At 46.2% G+C, this 19,457-nt stretch overlaps 1 protein-coding gene across 2 annotated transcripts in view; it reads left to right on the top strand.

Moving 5' to 3' along the window:
- The first annotated feature begins 575 nt into the window (after positions 1-575).
- Positions 576-19,457, top strand: part of LOC109904012 (cysteine-rich motor neuron 1 protein) — a 55,394-nt gene continuing 36,512 nt past the window's right edge. For both annotated transcript variants that reach the window (XM_020501070.2, XM_020501071.2), the window contains exons 1-3: positions 576-1,308; positions 15,004-15,165; positions 15,392-15,565. In XM_020501070.2, the coding sequence (XP_020356659.2) occupies positions 1,020-1,308; positions 15,004-15,165; positions 15,392-15,565 (625 nt within the window). In that variant the 5' untranslated portion in view covers positions 576-1,019. The remainder of the gene's footprint in view (positions 1,309-15,003; positions 15,166-15,391; positions 15,566-19,457) is intronic.

The following is a 19,457-nucleotide window of genomic DNA, read 5'->3' as shown; positions in this document are numbered from 1 at the left end:
TCAACTGGAGTTATTGGGATTGAATGATGTCCAGTGTGCAGATGTTAATTCTATTCCACGAATTAAGCAATGTGCCCAGAATGTTGTTGTGTTCGTGTGTGACTGAGACCACACCTGAATGCTGGTCTACATGCTTCTTGAGATGCCCTAGTGTGCAGCCTACTGATTGAAAAACATGTATTTGTTGAATTGCATACAAGCATAATCATCTATTTCAAATTCCGTTACAATGAGCATTTACCATAATCCTCAATTGAATTGAAAATATAGTATATTAAAATAGAAAACAGCATGTTTTAAATGAAAATGTGATAAAAAAAAAATGTAACTATGCATTTGTCATTAAGTTAAAAAGTATAAAAGAAAAGTAAAAGTGGAAAGAACATTATGTTCAACGGGACTGTCAAGGTTATAGTGAGAATGCATACCTATTGCGTAACAAAACGAGAGGACCAGCCGAACGATTAGGGGATATCTAAATTCAAATCCTCCCTCCGTTCGCTACTTGTGACTGGGTGGCGTCCATGTCAGTCAAGAGGAAGGGGTGCTGCTAATTTCTATGTGCCTGAAATGTCAATTTGGGTCTCAGATTGCATCCCCGTGTTTTGGTGTTAGGGCATCCTCACTCCTCTCCAAACGCAGAAGACAGACAGACGCGCACAGTGGATGTCGTAGGACGCGGCGTAAGAGTAGCATAATATTATTTTAATTGAAACGACACTGAAAGTACACATACCTACTGGCATCTCTCCTACCGGAGAGACCAGACCAGGAGCATCCGTTCACTTTTTCACGGTAGGCTATTGTAGAAGGCTATATGCTGCTTAGTCTGTTGTAGTGAAGGTACTGATAGCGAAAGGCACCAACAACTTTTTTAAATCATTTTTTCAACCGCAAGTTTTACATTTTGGAACAACGGACCTCGCGGATTTCATGTGGCGATTCACTTGACAGAAGAAAATAGTCTGCTTACATTTTTAACATACCAAACTTGTTGGACTCATCATCAGCTTTGAAATATGTTCAGTAAGTGTTTGGTCACATTCTTGCATTTCTCAATTCTGGTGCGTGTGTTGATGGCTCATGAATGTAAGCCCTGTGATATCCGGACGTGTCCGCTGAAAGCCTGCGAGAGTGGCCGGACTCTAGCCAAGGACCCGTGCGGATGCTGCGACCAGTGTAGCCGGCTGGAGTGGGAGCCGTGCGGCGGCAAGGACTGGGAACTGGGCTACTGCGCTTTAGGACTAACCTGCGCGGCTGTCAGCCAAACGGGAGCTGTAACGCTCCCTGATATAGGAGTTTGTAAAGGTGGGTAGCTTATGTCTAAAATAAGACTTGTATCACTTTATGAATAAAGTAGTCCCAATTAAATGTTAGTATTGTTTCCCATTCTGAAATGTGAGCATAACCTAGAGTGGCAAAAATATCTTAATTTTATAGTAAGGCTACTAGGAAATCATTTCTTATTGATTGATGGAAGAATAGGAGATTTGGCTTTGAGGTTCCAACAACACGATTGTTCATCAAGATCACTCTCAGCTCAGGGCATAAAAGTTTAATCTCCGTAGTAAGTGATTATTGTCATTTGGCTTGGCTACACTACAGTGTGCCAGCCAGTTCATGATTCCATTGACTGTGCTGTGTTGACATTGTCTCTCTTCTCAGTGGGTTGGTTGGACCAGATTTCAAGGTTTTAGTAGCTCTTGACTGCCAACAGAGGACGTCTCATGTTAGATAGACTGTTCACTTTCCCCATTTAAACACCAGCTCTCTTCGCTTGCAGGCATGACAATAGGTTTGGCAACAGCTTTGGCAGCATGCCTCCACGTCAGTCTTACTAGAGTGCAGACTTTACTGCCAGAGCCCAACCTGACATCTCTAAAAAAAAAAGGCATTGAATTGAGATTAAACAGAAATTAATATTTAAAAAGCATGGGTGGCTTAACAATGGGAAATGTGTTGACTGTAACTGTGCATGTACACTTCAAGTACTCTGTCTTAATTTGATCCTGAAACAGATTGGCTGTCCTTGTAGAAAGTGTTTTGCTGTGATGTGGCTGCACAATCAGTAGGCCTGTGATGTGGCTCTGAGGGCTCCCTTGGGGTCAAGGCAAAATTGCAAAGGTCATTGGCAGATTTATCTGAATGACCTTACCATGAATCACACTGTAATGTCCCTGCCTTCCCTCCTATCAGACCATGTCCTATACCAGTTGTATACTAACAGTCTATAAAGCTGTTGTGCACATGATATCCCTGGCTCCCAGGAAGACAATACTCCAGAGGCTGGCTCTCTAATAGGGCCTCTAGGCTACCCATCCATCACCATTGTGATGTGTGTGTGTGTGTGTGTGTGTGTGTGTGTGTGTGTGTGTGTGTGTGTGTGTGTGTGTGTGTGTGTGTGTGTGTGTGTGTGTGTGTGTGTGTGTGTGCGTACGTGCATGTGTTCTAGCCAAGATTAGCTCTTCACACAGTTGGTGAGGGAGAACAGGAGTTTCCCCCTGAGAGAAGTGGGCATGGGGCATGGTCAGGATCACTTCAAACCCCCTGCCAGTCAGTCCCTCACCTGGTCTCTATCCAGACTGAAATAAAGGGATTGCATGGGACTGACATGACCAGAGGTGAGAGAAAGCAGTCCCACGTTGGGGCCAGATCTACATGACCCTGCCCTCCATCATCACGCTGTGGGGTCTGGGGGTCCGGGGGTCTCCGACCCCAGGGTGTCCCAGGAGACAGTGTCCCTGATTGGGCTTTATTTAACGTTGTGCTCAGAGGCCTTAATCCCCTTTCATACCCCCAGTTACTTCCTCTGTCAAATTAACAACTTTGAATGGGTCCAAGTGAATGGCTTCCATGATTGAGTCGTGCCTCTGGTCCCTTAGCGGTGGGCCCCAGCACATGCACGTGGCCCCCCAGCAGAGTTGGCTGGGTGCGGGTAAATAAACACCTCACAGGGCCCGGGTTGATCCTGGATTTCTCTCCCATGCCAGGGGCAGGGTATTAAAGTGAGGTCGCAATCAGGAGTAGGGGGTAAATGTTTCCGCTCTCTGATCCCTGCTTCTCTCTCTGCTCCTTGTTCTGGGTGGTCAATATGGAAGAGTGATAGAGGTCGAAGGAAGTAGACCAAGTATTCATGTGATGTCTGTAGTAGACAAACGTGTACAGTCAATGAGAAAATATTTGGTACAATTGATATTGAACAGAATGCAAAATATCCAGTAAGTGTAAGCTTATAACGACTTTTGGACTGGATTTGCATACTGTATATTAAGTGCATTGTATTTGTCACATGCACCGAATACAACAGGTTGAGACCTTACAGTGAAATATTCTTTCAGTTTTGCAGTTTTAAGAAAGTCATTACTGAAATAAACTGAAGTAAGAAAAAAAATAATAATGAACAAGAAAAATAGAAAAATATCTCATAATTAAGGAGCAACAATAAAATTACAGTAGCGAGGCTATATACAGGACGTAACGGTACAGATTCAATGTGTGGCACCGGTTAGTCGAGGTAATTGAGGTCATAATGTACATATAGGTAGAGTTAAAGTGACTATGCAAGGATAATGGGGCGGCAGGGTAGCCTAGTGGTTAGAGCGTTGGACTAGTAACCGGAAGGTTGCAAGTTCAAACCCCCGAGCTGACAAGGTACACATCTGTCGTTCTGCCCCTGAACAGGCAGTTAACCCACTGTTCCTAGGCCGTCATTGTAAATAAGAATTTGTTCTTAACTGACTTGCCTAGTAAAATAAAGGTAAAAAATAATAATATACAGACAGTAGCAGCAGTGTAAAAATGGGGCTGGGATGGGGGATAATGCAAATAGTCCGGGTAGCCATTTGATTAGCTGTTCAGGAGACTTATAGCTTGGAGGTAGAAGCTGTTAAGAAGCCTTTTGGACCTAGCCTTGGCACTCCGGTACCGCTTGCCGTGCGGTAGCAGAGAGAACAGTCTGTGGCTGGAGTCTTTGGCAATTTTTAGGGCCTTCCTCTGACACCGCCTGGTATAGAGGTCCTGGATGGCACGAAACTTGGCCCCAGTGATGTACTGGGCCGCACGCACAACCCTCTGTAGTCCGTTACGGTCGGATGCCGAGCAGTTGCCATACCAGGCAGTGATGCAACTAGTCTCAATGGTGCAGCTGTATACTGTTTTGGGGATCTGGGGACCTATGCCAAATCTTTTCAGTCTCCTGAGGGGGAATAGGCATTGTTGTGCCCTCTTCCTGACTGTCTTGGTGTGTTTGGACCATGATAATTTGTTGGTTATGTGGACACCAAGGAACTTGAAGCTTTCAACCTGCACTACAGCCCCATCGATGAGAATGGGGGCTTGCTCGGTCCTCCTTTTCCTATAGTCCACAATCATCTCCTTTGTATTGATCACGTTGAGAGAGAGGTTGTTATCCTGGCACTAAATCAGATCAAATGTATTTATATAGCCCTTCTTACATCAGTTGATGTCTCAAAGTGCTGTACAGAAGCACGATGGCTAGGAAAAACTAAAGGCCAAAACCTAGGAAGAAACATAGAAAGGAACCAGGCTATGAGGGGTGGCCAGTCCTATTCTGGCTGTGCCGGGTGGAGATTATAACATAACATGGCCAAGATGTTCAAATGTTCATAAATGACAGCATGGTCAAATAATAATAATCACAGTAGTTGTCGATGGTGCAGCAAGTCAGCACTTCAGTAGTAAATGTCAGTTGGCTTTTCATCACAGATCATTAAGAGTATCTCTACCGCTCCTGCGGTCTCTAGAGAGTTGAAAACAGCAGGTCTGGGACAGGTAGTACGTCCGGTGGACAGGTCAGGGTTCCATAGCTGCAGGCAGAACAGTTGAAACTGGAGCAGCAGCACGGCCAGGTGGACAGGGGACAGCAAGGAGTCATCATGCCAGGTAGTCCTGAGGCATGGTCCTAGGGCTCAGATCCTCCGAGAGAGAGAAAGAAAGAGAGAAAGAGCTAATTAGAGAGAGCATACTTAAATTCACACAGGACACCGGATAAGACAGGAGAAGTACTCCAGATATAACAAACTGACCCTAGCCCCCCGACACATAAACTACTGCAGCATAAGTACTGGAGGCTGAGACAGGAGGGGTCAGGAGACACTGTGGCCCCATCCAATGATACCCCCGGACAGGGCCAAACAGGCAGGATATAACCCCACCCACTTTGCCAAAGCATAGCCCCCATACCACTAGAGGGATATCTTCAACCACCAACTTACCATCCTGAGACAAGGCAGAGTATAGCCCACAAAGATCTCCGCCACGGCCCAACCCAAGGGGGAGTGCCAACCCAGACAGGAAGATCACGTCAGTGACTCAACCCACTCAAGTGACGCACCCCTCCTAGGGACGGTATGGAAGAGCACCAGTAAGCCAGTGACTCAGCCCCTGTAATAGGGTTAGAGGCAGAGAATCCCAGTGGACAGAGGGGAACCGGCCAGACAGAGACAGCAAGGGCGGTTCGTTGCTCCAGAGCCTTTCCGTTCACCTTCACACTCCTGGGCCAGACTACACTCAATTATATGACCCACTGAAGAGATGAGTCTTCAGTGGCCATTACATAAAAATTGAGCTCTATAGGAGAAAGCCCTGCCTTCAGCTGTTTGCTTAGAAATTCTAGGGACAATTAGGAGGCCTGCGTCTTGTGACCGTAGCGTACGTGTAGGTATGTACGGCAGGACAAAATCGGAAAGGAGCAAGGTAGGAGCAAGCCCTTGTAATGCTTTGTAGGTTAGCAGTAAAATCTTGAAATCAGCCCTTGCCTTAACAGGAAGCCAGTGTAGGAGGCTAGCACTGAAGTAATATGATCAAATATTTTGGTTCTCGTCAGGATTCTAGCAGCCGTATTTAGCACTAACTGAAGTTTATTTAGTGCTTTATCTGGGTAGCAGGAAAGTAGAGCATTGCAGTAGTCTAACCTAGAAGTAACAAAAGCATGGATTAATTTTCATGCATCATTTTTGTACAGAAAGTTTCTGATTTTTGCAATGTTACGTAGATGGAAAAAAGCTGTCCTTGAAACAGTCTTGATATGTTCGTCAAAAGAGAGATCAGGGTCCAGAGTAACACCGAGGTCCTTCACAGTTTTATTTGAGACGACTGTACAACCATCAAGATTAATTGTCAGATTCAACAGAAGATGTTGAAGGTGTTACTTGGGACCTAGAACAAGCATCTCTGTTTTGTCCGAGTTTAAAAGTAGAACGTTTGCAGCCATCCACTTCCTTATGTCTGAAACACAGGCTTCCAGTGGGGGCAAGTTTCATTGAAATGTACAGCTGTGTGTCATCCGCATAGCAGTGAAAGTTAACATTCTGTTTTTGAACTGACATCCTCAAGAGGTAAAATATATACGTAGTGAAAACAATAGTGGTCCTAAAACGGAACCTTGAGGAACACCGAAATTTACAGTTGATTTGTCAGAGGACAAACCATTCACAGAGACAAACTGATATCTTTCCGACAGATAAGATCTAAACCAGGCCCGAACTTGTCCGTGTAGACCAATTTTGGTTTGCAATCTCTCCAAAAGAATGTGGTGACCGATGGTATCGATCAGTTCTCTGACATCCTCCCTATAGGATGTCTCATCGCTGTTGGTGATCAGGCCTACCACTGTTGTGTCGTCGGCAAACTTAATGATGGTGTTAGATTCGTGCTTTGCCATGCAGTCATGGTTGAACAGGGAGTACAGGAGGGGACTAAGGATGCACCACTGAGGGGCCCCCGTGTTGAGGATCAGCGTGGCAGATGTGTTGTTACCTACCCTTACCACCAGGGGGCAGCCCATCAGGAAGTCCAGGATCCAGTTGCAGAGGGAGATGTTTAGTCCCAGGGTCCTTAGCTTAGCGATGAGCTTTGAGGGTGCTGAGCTGTACTCAATGAATAGCATTTTCACATAGGTATTCCTTTTGTCCAGGTGGGAAAGGGCAGTGTGGAGTGCAATAGAGATTGCATCATCTGTGGTCCTGTTGGGGTCGGTATGCAAATTGGAGTGTGTCTAGGGTTTCTGGGATAATGGTGTTGATGTGAGACTTGACACGCTTTTCAAAGCCCTTCATGCCTACGGATGTGAGTGCTACGGGTCTGTAGTCATTTAGGCAGGTTACCTTGGTGTTCTTGGGCACAGGGACTATGGTGGTCTGCTTGAAACATGTTGGTATTACAGACTCGTGAAGGACAGGTTGAAAATGTCAGTGAAGACACTTGCCAGTTGGTCAGTGCATGCTCGGAGTACACATCCTGGTAATCCGTCTGACCCTGTAGCCTTGTGTATGTTGACCTGCTTAAAGGTCTTACTCACATCGGCTATGGAGAGCGTGATCACACAGTCGTCCGGAACAGCTGATGCTCTCATGCATGCTTCAGTGTTGCTTGCCTCGAAGCGAGCATAGAAGTTATTTAGCTCGTCTGGTAGGCTTGTGTCACTGAGCAGCTCGCGGCTGTGCTTCCCTTTGTAGTCCGTAATGGTTTGCAAGCCCTGCCACATCCAATGAGCGTCGGAGCCGGTGTAGTACGATTCAATTTTAGTCCTGTATTGTCGCTTTGCCTGTTTGATGGTTCGTCAGAGGGCATAGCGGGATCCGGGTAAGAGTCCCGTTCCTTGAAAGCGGCAGCTCTGCCCTTTAGCTCAGTGCGGATGTTGCCTGTAATCCATGGCTTCTGGTTGGGGTATGTACGTACCTTCACTGTGGGGACGATGTCATCGATGCACTTATTGATGAAGCCAGTGACTGATGTGGTGTACTCCTCAATGCCGTCGAAAGAATCCCCGAACATATTCCAGTCTGTGCGAGCAAAGCAGTCCTGTAGCTTAACATCCGTGTCATCTGACAACTTCCTTATTGAGCGAGTCACTGGTACTTCCTGCTTTAGTTGTTGCTTGTAAGCAGGAATCAGTAGTAAAGAGTTATGGTCAGATGTGCCAAATGGAGGGCGAGGGAGGGCTAGGGAGAGCTTTGTATGCATCTCTGTGTGTGGAGTAAAGGTGGTCTAGAGTTTTTTCCCTCTGGTTGCACATTTAACAATAAAGTGGTTGTTTATTGTTATGACAGCTGTGATTAGGGAAAGTTGCCTGTGAATCCAAACACATAGATAACTAATTTCACCCCCAAAGGGTATTGCACCACTTGAGTGATATCAATGTTTGGTATGGGTGTTTTTGTTTTAGCTGTCTCACTGTGTTAGTGCCCCCTCTTCTCTCTTCAAAGCTCCCACCTTCTCCAGAGAACTTACATACCTGTGCCGGGTGGAGATTATAACATAACATGGCCAAGATGTTCAAATGTTCATAAATGACAGCATGGTCAAATAATAATAATCACAGTAGTTGTCGATGGTGCAGCAAGTCAGCACTTCAGTAGTAAATGTCAGTTGGCTTTTCATCACAGATCATTAAGAGTATCTCTACCGCTCCTGCGGTCTCTAGAGAGTTGAAAACAGCAGGTCTGGGACAGGTAGTACGTCCGGTGGACAGGTCAGGGTTCCATAGCTGCAGGCAGAACAGTTGAAACTGGAGCAGCAGCACGGCCAGGTGGACAGGGGACAGCAAGGAGTCATCATGCCAGGTAGTCCTGAGGCATGGTCCTAGGGCTCAGATCCTCCGAGAGAGAGAAAGAAAGAGAGAAAGAGCTAATTAGAGAGAGCATACTTAAATTCACACAGGACACCGGATAAGACAGGAGAAGTACTCCAGATATAACAAACTGACCCTAGCCCCCCGACACATAAACTACTGCAGCATAAGTACTGGAGGCTGAGACAGGAGGGGTCAGGAGACACTGTGGCCCCATCCAATGATACCCCCGGACAGGGCCAAACAGGCAGGATATAACCCCACCCACTTTGCCAAAGCATAGCCCCCATACCACTAGAGGGATATCTTCAACCACCAACTTACCATCCTGAGACAAGGCAGAGTATAGCCCACAAAGATCTCCGCCACGGCCCAACCCAAGGGGGAGTGCCAACCCAGACAGGAAGATCACGTCAGTGACTCAACCCACTCAAGTGACGCACCCCTCCTAGGGACGGTATGGAAGAGCACCAGTAAGCCAGTGACTCAGCCCCTGTAATAGGGTTAGAGGCAGAGAATCCCAGTGGACAGAGGGGAACCGGCCAGACAGAGACAGCAAGGGCGGTTCGTTGCTCCAGAGCCTTTCCGTTCACCTTCACACTCCTGGGCCAGACTACACTCAATTATATGACCCACTGAAGAGATGAGTCTTCAGTGGCCATTACATAAAAATTGAGCTCTATAGGAGAAAGCCCTGCCTTCAGCTGTTTGCTTAGAAATTCTAGGGACAATTAGGAGGCCTGCGTCTTGTGACCGTAGCGTACGTGTAGGTATGTACGGCAGGACAAAATCGGAAAGGAGCAAGGTAGGAGCAAGCCCTTGTAATGCTTTGTAGGTTAGCAGTAAAATCTTGAAATCAGCCCTTGCCTTAACAGGAAGCCAGTGTAGGAGGCTAGCACTGAAGTAATATGATCAAATATTTTGGTTCTCGTCAGGATTCTAGCAGCCGTATTTAGCACTAACTGAAGTTTATTTAGTGCTTTATCTGGGTAGCAGGAAAGTAGAGCATTGCAGTAGTCTAACCTAGAAGTAACAAAAGCATGGATTAATTTTCATGCATCATTTTTGTACAGAAAGTTTCTGATTTTTGCAATGTTACGTAGATGGAAAAAAGCTGTCCTTGAAACAGTCTTGATATGTTCGTCAAAAGAGAGATCAGGGTCCAGAGTAACACCGAGGTCCTTCACAGTTTTATTTGAGACGACTGTACAACCATCAAGATTAATTGTCAGATTCAACAGAAGATGTTGAAGGTGTTACTTGGGACCTAGAACAAGCATCTCTGTTTTGTCCGAGTTTAAAAGTAGAACGTTTGCAGCCATCCACTTCCTTATGTCTGAAACACAGGCTTCCAGTGGGGGCAAGTTTCATTGAAATGTACAGCTGTGTGTCATCCGCATAGCAGTGAAAGTTAACATTCTGTTTTTGAACTGACATCCTCAAGAGGTAAAATATATACGTAGTGAAAACAATAGTGGTCCTAAAACGGAACCTTGAGGAACACCGAAATTTACAGTTGATTTGTCAGAGGACAAACCATTCACAGAGACAAACTGATATCTTTCCGACAGATAAGATCTAAACCAGGCCCGAACTTGTCCGTGTAGACCAATTTTGGTTTGCAATCTCTCCAAAAGAATGTGGTGACCGATGGTATCGATCAGTTCTCTGACATCCTCCCTATAGGATGTCTCATCGCTGTTGGTGATCAGGCCTACCACTGTTGTGTCGTCGGCAAACTTAATGATGGTGTTAGATTCGTGCTTTGCCATGCAGTCATGGTTGAACAGGGAGTACAGGAGGGGACTAAGGATGCACCACTGAGGGGCCCCCGTGTTGAGGATCAGCGTGGCAGATGTGTTGTTACCTACCCTTACCACCAGGGGGCAGCCCATCAGGAAGTCCAGGATCCAGTTGCAGAGGGAGATGTTTAGTCCCAGGGTCCTTAGCTTAGCGATGAGCTTTGAGGGTGCTGAGCTGTACTCAATGAATAGCATTTTCACATAGGTATTCCTTTTGTCCAGGTGGGAAAGGGCAGTGTGGAGTGCAATAGAGATTGCATCATCTGTGGTCCTGTTGGGGTCGGTATGCAAATTGGAGTGTGTCTAGGGTTTCTGGGATAATGGTGTTGATGTGAGACTTGACACGCTTTTCAAAGCCCTTCATGCCTACGGATGTGAGTGCTACGGGTCTGTAGTCATTTAGGCAGGTTACCTTGGTGTTCTTGGGCACAGGGACTATGGTGGTCTGCTTGAAACATGTTGGTATTACAGACTCGTGAAGGACAGGTTGAAAATGTCAGTGAAGACACTTGCCAGTTGGTCAGTGCATGCTCGGAGTACACATCCTGGTAATCCGTCTGACCCTGTAGCCTTGTGTATGTTGACCTGCTTAAAGGTCTTACTCACATCGGCTATGGAGAGCGTGATCACACAGTCGTCCGGAACAGCTGATGCTCTCATGCATGCTTCAGTGTTGCTTGCCTCGAAGCGAGCATAGAAGTTATTTAGCTCGTCTGGTAGGCTTGTGTCACTGAGCAGCTCGCGGCTGTGCTTCCCTTTGTAGTCCGTAATGGTTTGCAAGCCCTGCCACATCCAATGAGCGTCGGAGCCGGTGTAGTACGATTCAATTTTAGTCCTGTATTGTCGCTTTGCCTGTTTGATGGTTCGTCAGAGGGCATAGCGGGATCCGGGTAAGAGTCCCGTTCCTTGAAAGCGGCAGCTCTGCCCTTTAGCTCAGTGCGGATGTTGCCTGTAATCCATGGCTTCTGGTTGGGGTATGTACGTACCTTCACTGTGGGGACGATGTCATCGATGCACTTATTGATGAAGCCAGTGACTGATGTGGTGTACTCCTCAATGCCGTCGAAAGAATCCCCGAACATATTCCAGTCTGTGCGAGCAAAGCAGTCCTGTAGCTTAACATCCGTGTCATCTGACAACTTCCTTATTGAGCGAGTCACTGGTACTTCCTGCTTTAGTTGTTGCTTGTAAGCAGGAATCAGTAGTAAAGAGTTATGGTCAGATGTGCCAAATGGAGGGCGAGGGAGGGCTAGGGAGAGCTTTGTATGCATCTCTGTGTGTGGAGTAAAGGTGGTCTAGAGTTTTTTCCCTCTGGTTGCACATTTAACAATAAAGTGGTTGTTTATTGTTATGACAGCTGTGATTAGGGAAAGTTGCCTGTGAATCCAAACACATAGATAACTAATTTCACCCCCAAAGGGTATTGCACCACTTGAGTGATATCAATGTTTGGTATGGGTGTTTTTGTTTTAGCTGTCTCACTGTGTTAGTGCCCCCTCTTCTCTCTTCAAAGCTCCCACCTTCTCCAGAGAACTTACATACCACCTCACAGCATGTCTGTCCTCAAGAGCACAGACTGGACACTGCGTCTTTTCCAGTACTTCTTCACATGCTGTCCACTTCCCTCTTCCTCTAATATGATCTAATATTTCAAAGACTTCCTTTTTGGCCCGCTATCAGCCACAGGGTCTCAGAGGTCAACCTTCCCACCGCAGCTCCAGATGCCAAGACAAGCAGTCTCCATGGCTGAGAGGACTCCCCCAGAGACCCAACTGTGATCCAAGCCCTGGCCAGAGTCAGAGCAGGACCAGGCCAGGCCAGCTGAGTGGGGTCATATCACAGCCAGGGGGTCAACCTAATCATTAGCTACAGTAATTAAAGGTTCACCCCCCCCCCCCATCCTCTCATTATGCTTTGTCTACCTCCTGCCTCCTACTCCTGAAGAACCCCACAGACTCAGACACCCAGTGTCAATGACTGCCGCGTACAAATACTCTCCTAGGCACAGAAAAGCCCAGAGATAGAAAAAAGTTGGAGGTGCGGATCATTTAAAAGTGACAGGAAACGAGGAAGAGTTTTGGCGAGGCAGTAGAGGTCTGTTTGAAAAGCCTGTTGTCCTTTCTCTCTACCAGCTGGCTGGTCTACCCAGGCTGCCTGATAGACAGAGGAGTTTTCTATGAGATGACATTTCAAGGCCAAGCCAAAGTTAATATGGGTAGTGGGTACCTCTTCCTCCCCCCTCTACTCTCCCTAATGTCTCAGCTGTTTTAGCTCATAGGGACCATGACTGTCTGCCACCCAATATTTAACTCTGGAAATAATCACTTTTAGAGTCTCTGATAAATATTCTGTTTGGCCATATTCACACTTTGAGCTGCAGAATTAACACCTCAGAGAGAGCCATGGGTTAGTCTGGGTGACCACTATAGGCTACAGACAGCGAGCTCTACTTCAAGGACCACTTCTGAAAGGAATAGAAGTTCATCCCTGTTTTCCCCACAACATCTAATAACACAATTCTCTGTTTCTTCTTAATAAATTAACAACGTGAATTTTCTTAAGTATTTTCTTCAAAGCCAGCCAAGACGTTTCATTCATACACCATCATATTTAATGAATCATCACTGCATTGTCTCCTGGCCCAGGGAAGAGTATGAAAGCAAGGCCTCCCTTTCTGAAAGAAAAGAATGAAAAGTATACCCATCGCAGCTCAATGAAAAGTATACCCATGGCACCGCTCAGGCACTCATTTTCTACAACAGTTCTAAATGTGTCTGTGAGAGAAGCCAGCATATTTTGATAAGCAGTAATCAAGTCTTTACGTTGTTGATTGAGGCCCAGGGGCTAAGCCGTTGGAGGGAGAGGAGCAGAGCACTGTGCTGTGGCGTGTTCTGTTTGAGCCTGTTTACTCTGTGGCAGGCAGCACTGCATCAGGCATGAACAGAGCCACCCTGTGGGGGTCCCTGAGGAGCAGAAAGGGGGGCTCGCCCGGCAGCTGACGTGGTGGGTCTTCTGGTCCCAGGGGTTTGGTGGTAATTAAGCCACATGGTGAGAGGGGCCCTGTCTCCCCTCCACCCTCCACCCACCATTGTCATTAGATGTGTTTGTGTAGAGCTCAGCCTGGAGGAGCTGGGTCATTCCACGAAATCAGTCCCTTTTGGTTAGTGAATTATTAATTTCACATAATTGTAACATTCTGTCATGATGAGCACATGTTCGCCTTAATAAAAACATGTCTTCCCATCTCAAGAGGTTAAATAAATAAAATAATACTGTAAGTGACTATTAACTGCCAAATAAAGTAACAGGGTTGACCGTAACAGGGTTGACCGTAACAGGGTTAGCGATTTCATCTTAGATCAGCCATAAATCCCCTTGTGACGGGGGGAATGGAAGCTCTTTGTGTGCAACAGGGAGGGGATTTCTTTTATATATATTTTTAAAAACATTTCTAGCCTGTCTATCTATGGGTAACAAAACACCAGAAAATGGCCAAAAAGAATAGAACCAGCTCACCTGCTATTACACCATGATTTGACTATCAGATGTTCAATGTTTCTTATGGAGTAAATAATAATGAATAATGATAGTCTCACCGTATTAAAATAAAGAGTTCTGTTCGCATAACAGGGTTCACCTTAAAATGAGGGACAGGCACTTTTTTAACCTTCAAATGAAACACTAATCACATGGTTTGGCATGGGCCATGGTGTAGGTGGTGGCACACAGAGAGCAGAGGAGGAATCAGGACAGCCAGCAGAGGGGAACCCTGGGAGGGCCCTTCGCTGTGGAACAAAAGCAAACACATCAGCTCAACAGCGGTGTTATGGCACGATATGCAGGGCAGGAACAGATCAGGGAGGGATGGCTGATGCAGCCCAGGCCCCACTATGATGCGCTGGGTTGCTCTGATGCAGCCCAGGCCCTACTATGATGCGCTGGGTTGCTCTGATTCAGCCCAGGCCCCACTATGATGCGCTGGGTTGCTCTGATTCAGCCCAGGCCCCACTATGATGCGCTGGGTTGCTCTGATGCAGCCCAGGCCCTACTATGATGCGCTGGGTTGCTCTGATTCAGCCCAGGCCCCACTATGATGCGCTGGGTTGCTCTGATTCAGCCCAGGCCCCACTATGATGCGCTGGGTTGCTCTGATTCAGCCCAGGCCCCACTATGATGCGCTGGGTTGCTCTGAAGCAGCCCAGGCCCCACTATGATGCGCTGGGTTGCTCTGATTCAGCCCAGGCCCCACTATGATGCGCTGGGTTGCTCTGAAGCAGCCCAGGCCCCACTATGATGCGCTGGGTTGCTCTGATTCAGCCCAGGCCCCACTATGATGCGCTGGGTTGCTCTGATTCAGCCCAGGCCCCACTATGATGCACTGGGTTGCTCTGAAGCAGCCCAGGCCCCACTATGATGCGCTGGGTTGCTCTGATTCAGCCCAGGTCCCAATATGATGCGCTGGGTTGCTCTGATTCAGCCCAGGCCCCACTATGATGCGCTGGGTTGCTCTGATTCAGCCCAGGCCCCACTACACTGTGCTGGATCGCTCTGATGATGTTTATCTTCTTGTTCTCTCCTCTCCTCTAATATCACGTCTCCTCTTCTCCACAGTTCTGCCTGACAGCCCGGAGGCTGGGTTGGAGGATGAGCGCTGCCCCCTGCAGACGGGCTGTGACAGAGCGGGGGCCATGTGTGTGTGTGACGCTCGTCAATCCTGCCTGGGCTCCTTCGCCTACCCTGACATGGAATCCTGCATGAGGGCCGGCAAGACAGGTGAGTCTCCCACAACTAGCAGTCAGGAGCAAAGAATGCAATCCTTTGAACGTTGCTAATCCGTATCAGATGTTGAACGCTGGTGACTAACGCTAGGAACATATCTTAGTGATGACACACAAGCTCAGGCTTTGCATGAGGGTGCCCCAGCGTGGATCTGTGTGGTGCTAATGTCAGTGACTCATGATGACTGACTATTTCCTGTCCCCTCTTCTCTTTCTTTTAGAGAGCCGTAGACATGAGCACCGGGACAGGCAGAGGGAGAAGTTTGTGGGCCCCTCCAACCCAGCCTGCATGTTTTCTGGGTGCAACCTGACAGGACAGGTCTGTGTGTGTGAGTCCCAGAGCTGCCACCACCACTTCACCTACATCAACCGCAGCCAGTGCCAGGAGGCCGCAGGTAACCTTAAACTAACCTAAAACTAACCCAAAACGAACTAACAACTGCTTAAGTCATATTGCAGAAAGTGGGCTGATACAGTGAACAAAATGTAGATGCAGATTCATAAACAGATCTGACCTTTTTTATCCTACAAAATCCTTGTATGCTGTCTTTTACACAATCTCTATTTGAGTTGATCTCAGCTTATTAAGCATATGGGGTAATAGTGATAGGCATGTATCCTAATATTTACGTAGAGTCATGTGCTACCTGACTCATACAGTACAGCGAGTCAGCACAACGAGGTGTAGTAGACAACCAGTCAGTCTATTTCGAAGTCCTTTCCATGCCAACACTGAGACAGACAGAAAGGCAGAGAGAAGTTACAATATGAGGAGAATGCACGGTGGAAATATGAAGTGTTATAAATCTGCGTACACAGTGTTCAGGCAGTAAAGTGTAACAGTATAGTGTGTAGGCTGAATGCTGTCCCTGTCCAGGGTTAAAGCCCTGAGTGAGGCGGAAGATGGAACTCCACAGAGCTCAGGTACCAGAGTTACTATTATGGGCTGGTTGTTTAAATGTGGTTCATAGAGAGGCCAAGTGTAAGTATTCATGTAGCTGACTCTCTGACTGGCACTTCTAAGTGAGAATTGTTATTAAGGTGGGTTCTATTTCGCCCCTTTGACAGAACTGTGAGAGAGATGCATAAAGCCAATATGGCAGCTCTCTCTGTACGTATGAAGAACATTGGTCTCATTGAAAAACTGCCAGTGAGTGAACTCAGAGACTCTCTCTGTCTCGCTGTGTTAGTTATCATTAGTTGCTTCATAATACTATACAGCCACATTGTGCCAGAAGCCCGGACTCACGTCAGTATACTGAGCACATTTGTTCAGCTTAGGAGGCCCAATTCCATGTTTTTTATTCATATTTTTATTATAGTTTTTTAACTCTGCATCGTTGGGAAGGGCTCGTAAGCAAACATTTCACTGTAAAGTCTACAACTGTTATAATTCATCACATGTGACAAATACAATTTGATTTGATTTGACTAGATCCAGAACTAAAAAAGTGTGTTTTAGATTTGCCACATCAGATTATGTTTGTACTTTCATTTTTTTTTATTGGATAATTCAGTTGGGAAATGGCAAAAATCTGTTGTTGCAAATCGGTATAATTCCTGATAATATAATGATGTATGGGGTAGAGCAGCCAGTGTAGCTGTAGTACTATAGCTGGCGACGTGCCATAGAGGCCTATCTGAGGCTATTAGATCTATAAAGAAATGTTGGGGTTGTTACAGAGCATTTACAGTCCCTTGGCTGTGTATTTGGATATTTCTCCTAAGCCACATTTGTTCAGTAAATCCCTCTAGACATGTGGGAAACTGTGCTCACATTGTATTGTTGAGAGAGAGTGTCATTAGCTTCTCCTGTGTCACTATGAAAAATATACACCAGTCGACTGCTGCATTTCGCAACTTCCCGTCCTCAAGGACGGCCAAGAGAGGACGACAGCGTGAAATGACAACACTGAAAACAGTAAACAACATTTTTTAGCAGCCTATGGGTTTTCACCACTCCTCACACACCCTTCCAACAGCCGCTCATTAAGTAACGGGTTTATTTGTGTGTGTGTGTGTGTGTGTGTGTGTGTGTTCAAGGCAGTCATAATTAACTTGTTTTGTCTGACTGGCTTGGTGGATGTCTTGCTGTCTGTCTGCATAGTGGCAGGAACTTTAGAGGGGCCGTGGGCCTACCCATCTCACCAAGTAGTGCTTTAGCTCTGTATGAATGTGTCTGTTAGCGTGTGATGTCTAAACATAATATAAACTCTGGTTTTGCTGCATGAGATTTACAGTGATTCCGACCCCTCTACACACGCAATTGAAGATGAAAGCAAAATTATTGCCAGTACTTTAAGCACTTTTTCAGCCCTGTATTTGAACATAGCATCCTCTGTCTGTACATTTACACATGGTAGTGGTTTGGGACTGGCTCTTCATGTTCAGATTATCGAGTAGCCTTCTGAGGCGAGCCAACCGTCCTGACTGGTGTTCCTGTTTACTGTTTGTTTGAAGACTTGGGGCGCAAACGTAATTTGCTACTTCACTGTCTGCAGCGCTTGATCACCAACAGCCATTTCTTAGTACTTTTAAAGGTTCTCTATATATGTACTTTCCGCATGCTGACGCACGTTGTTGGACTTCAAACGGCGGTCAATGTCATGATGGCTGCTGTGAGGTGACATTGACACAGGCACCATGTGTTGCTAAGGAGGAAGTATTAGACAGAATCTCTGAAGATTGATCAGATTAGTGGAAGAGAAGGAGGCCAGGCCAGGGAGCCAGCTATGCTGGCTAGGGGTAGTCAGGGAAGCCATCTTAACAAGTTATTTGTGTCAAGTGCAGAAAATGGCCTGGGGTCTCTGCTTAGTTCTCTGGCCCGGGGTCTCTGCTTAGTTCTCTGGCCCGGTGTGTGCTTTTATGACTTTGATTAATGATTAAGCTTTAAGCTGCTGTGCACAAGGAGTTTCCCGATGTGGCCTTCAGAAGAGGGACTTGTTCTGCAGCTACTAATACTTTGATTCATGTTGCTCATATGACGTAATATTGTAGTGGCCTACAGAGAGCAGATCTGGGAAAACGGAAGGTGGATGTAATCCGTTGGGTTGTTTTGCACAACTACTGTATATCACGTTACATCAATGTACTTTCAACTTTAAACACCCAACCATGGTTAACCTCAGAAGGTTAATATGGGTGACAGCTTTGCACACTCTTGGCATTCTCTCAACCAGCTTCAGCTGGAATAATTTTCCAACAGTCTTGAAGGAGTTCCCACATATGCTGACCACTTGTTGGCTGCTTTTCCTTCACTCTACAGTCCAACTCATCCCAAACCATCTCAATTTGGTTGAGATTAGTTGATTGTGGAGGCCAGGTCATCTGATGCAGCACTCCATCACTCTCATTCTTGGTCAAATACCCCTTATACAGCCTGGAGGTGTGTTGGGTCATTGTCTTTTTGAAAAACAAATGATAGTCCCACTAAGAGCAAACTAGATGGGATGGCGTATCGCTACAGAATGCTGTGATAGCAATGCTGTTTAAGTGTGCCTTGAATTCTAAATTAATCACTGACAGTGTCCGCAGCAAAGCACATCATCACACTTCCTACTCCATTCTTCATGGTGAGAACCACACATGCGGAGGTCATCTGTGGTTGAAAACCAAAATCTTAAATTTGGACTCATCTGACCAAGGACAGATTGCCACCGGTGTAATGTCCATTGCTCGTGTTTCTTGGCCCAAACAAGTCTCTTCTTCTTATTGGTGTCCTTTAGTAGTGGTTTCTTTGCAGCAATTTGACCATGAAGGCCTGATTCACACAGCCTCCTCTGAACAGTTGATGTTGAGATGTCTGTTACTTGAACTCTGTGGAGAATTTATTTGGGCTGCAATCTGAGGCTGGTAACTCTGCAGCAAAGGTAACTCTGGGTCATCCTTTCCTGTGGAGTTTCTCATGAGAGCCAGTTTCATCATAGACCTTGAGGGTTTTTGTAACTGCACTTGAAGAAACTTTCAAAGTGCTTGAAATGTTCCATATTGACTGACATTTATGTCTTAAAGTAATGATGGACTGTTGTTTCTCTTTGCTTATTTGAGCTGGTCTTGCCATAATATGGACTTGGTCTTTTACAAAATAGGTTTATTTTCCTAATACCAACCTTACCTTGTCACAACACAACTGATTAGCTCAAACACATTAAGAAGGAAAGAAATTCCACAAATTCCACAAAGGCACACCTGTTAATTGAAATGTATTCCAGGTGACTACCTCATGAAGTTGATTGAGAGAATGTCAAGAGTGTGCAAAGCTGTCATCAAGGCAAAGGGTGGCTACTT

This window comes from Oncorhynchus kisutch, linkage group LG14 (assembly GCF_002021735.2).
Source record: "Oncorhynchus kisutch isolate 150728-3 linkage group LG14, Okis_V2, whole genome shotgun sequence".
NCBI classification, from domain to species: Eukaryota; Metazoa; Chordata; class Actinopteri; order Salmoniformes; family Salmonidae; genus Oncorhynchus; species Oncorhynchus kisutch.
The sequence above is the reverse complement of the archived record's forward strand: the minus strand, read 5'-3'. Positions and strand labels throughout refer to the sequence as shown.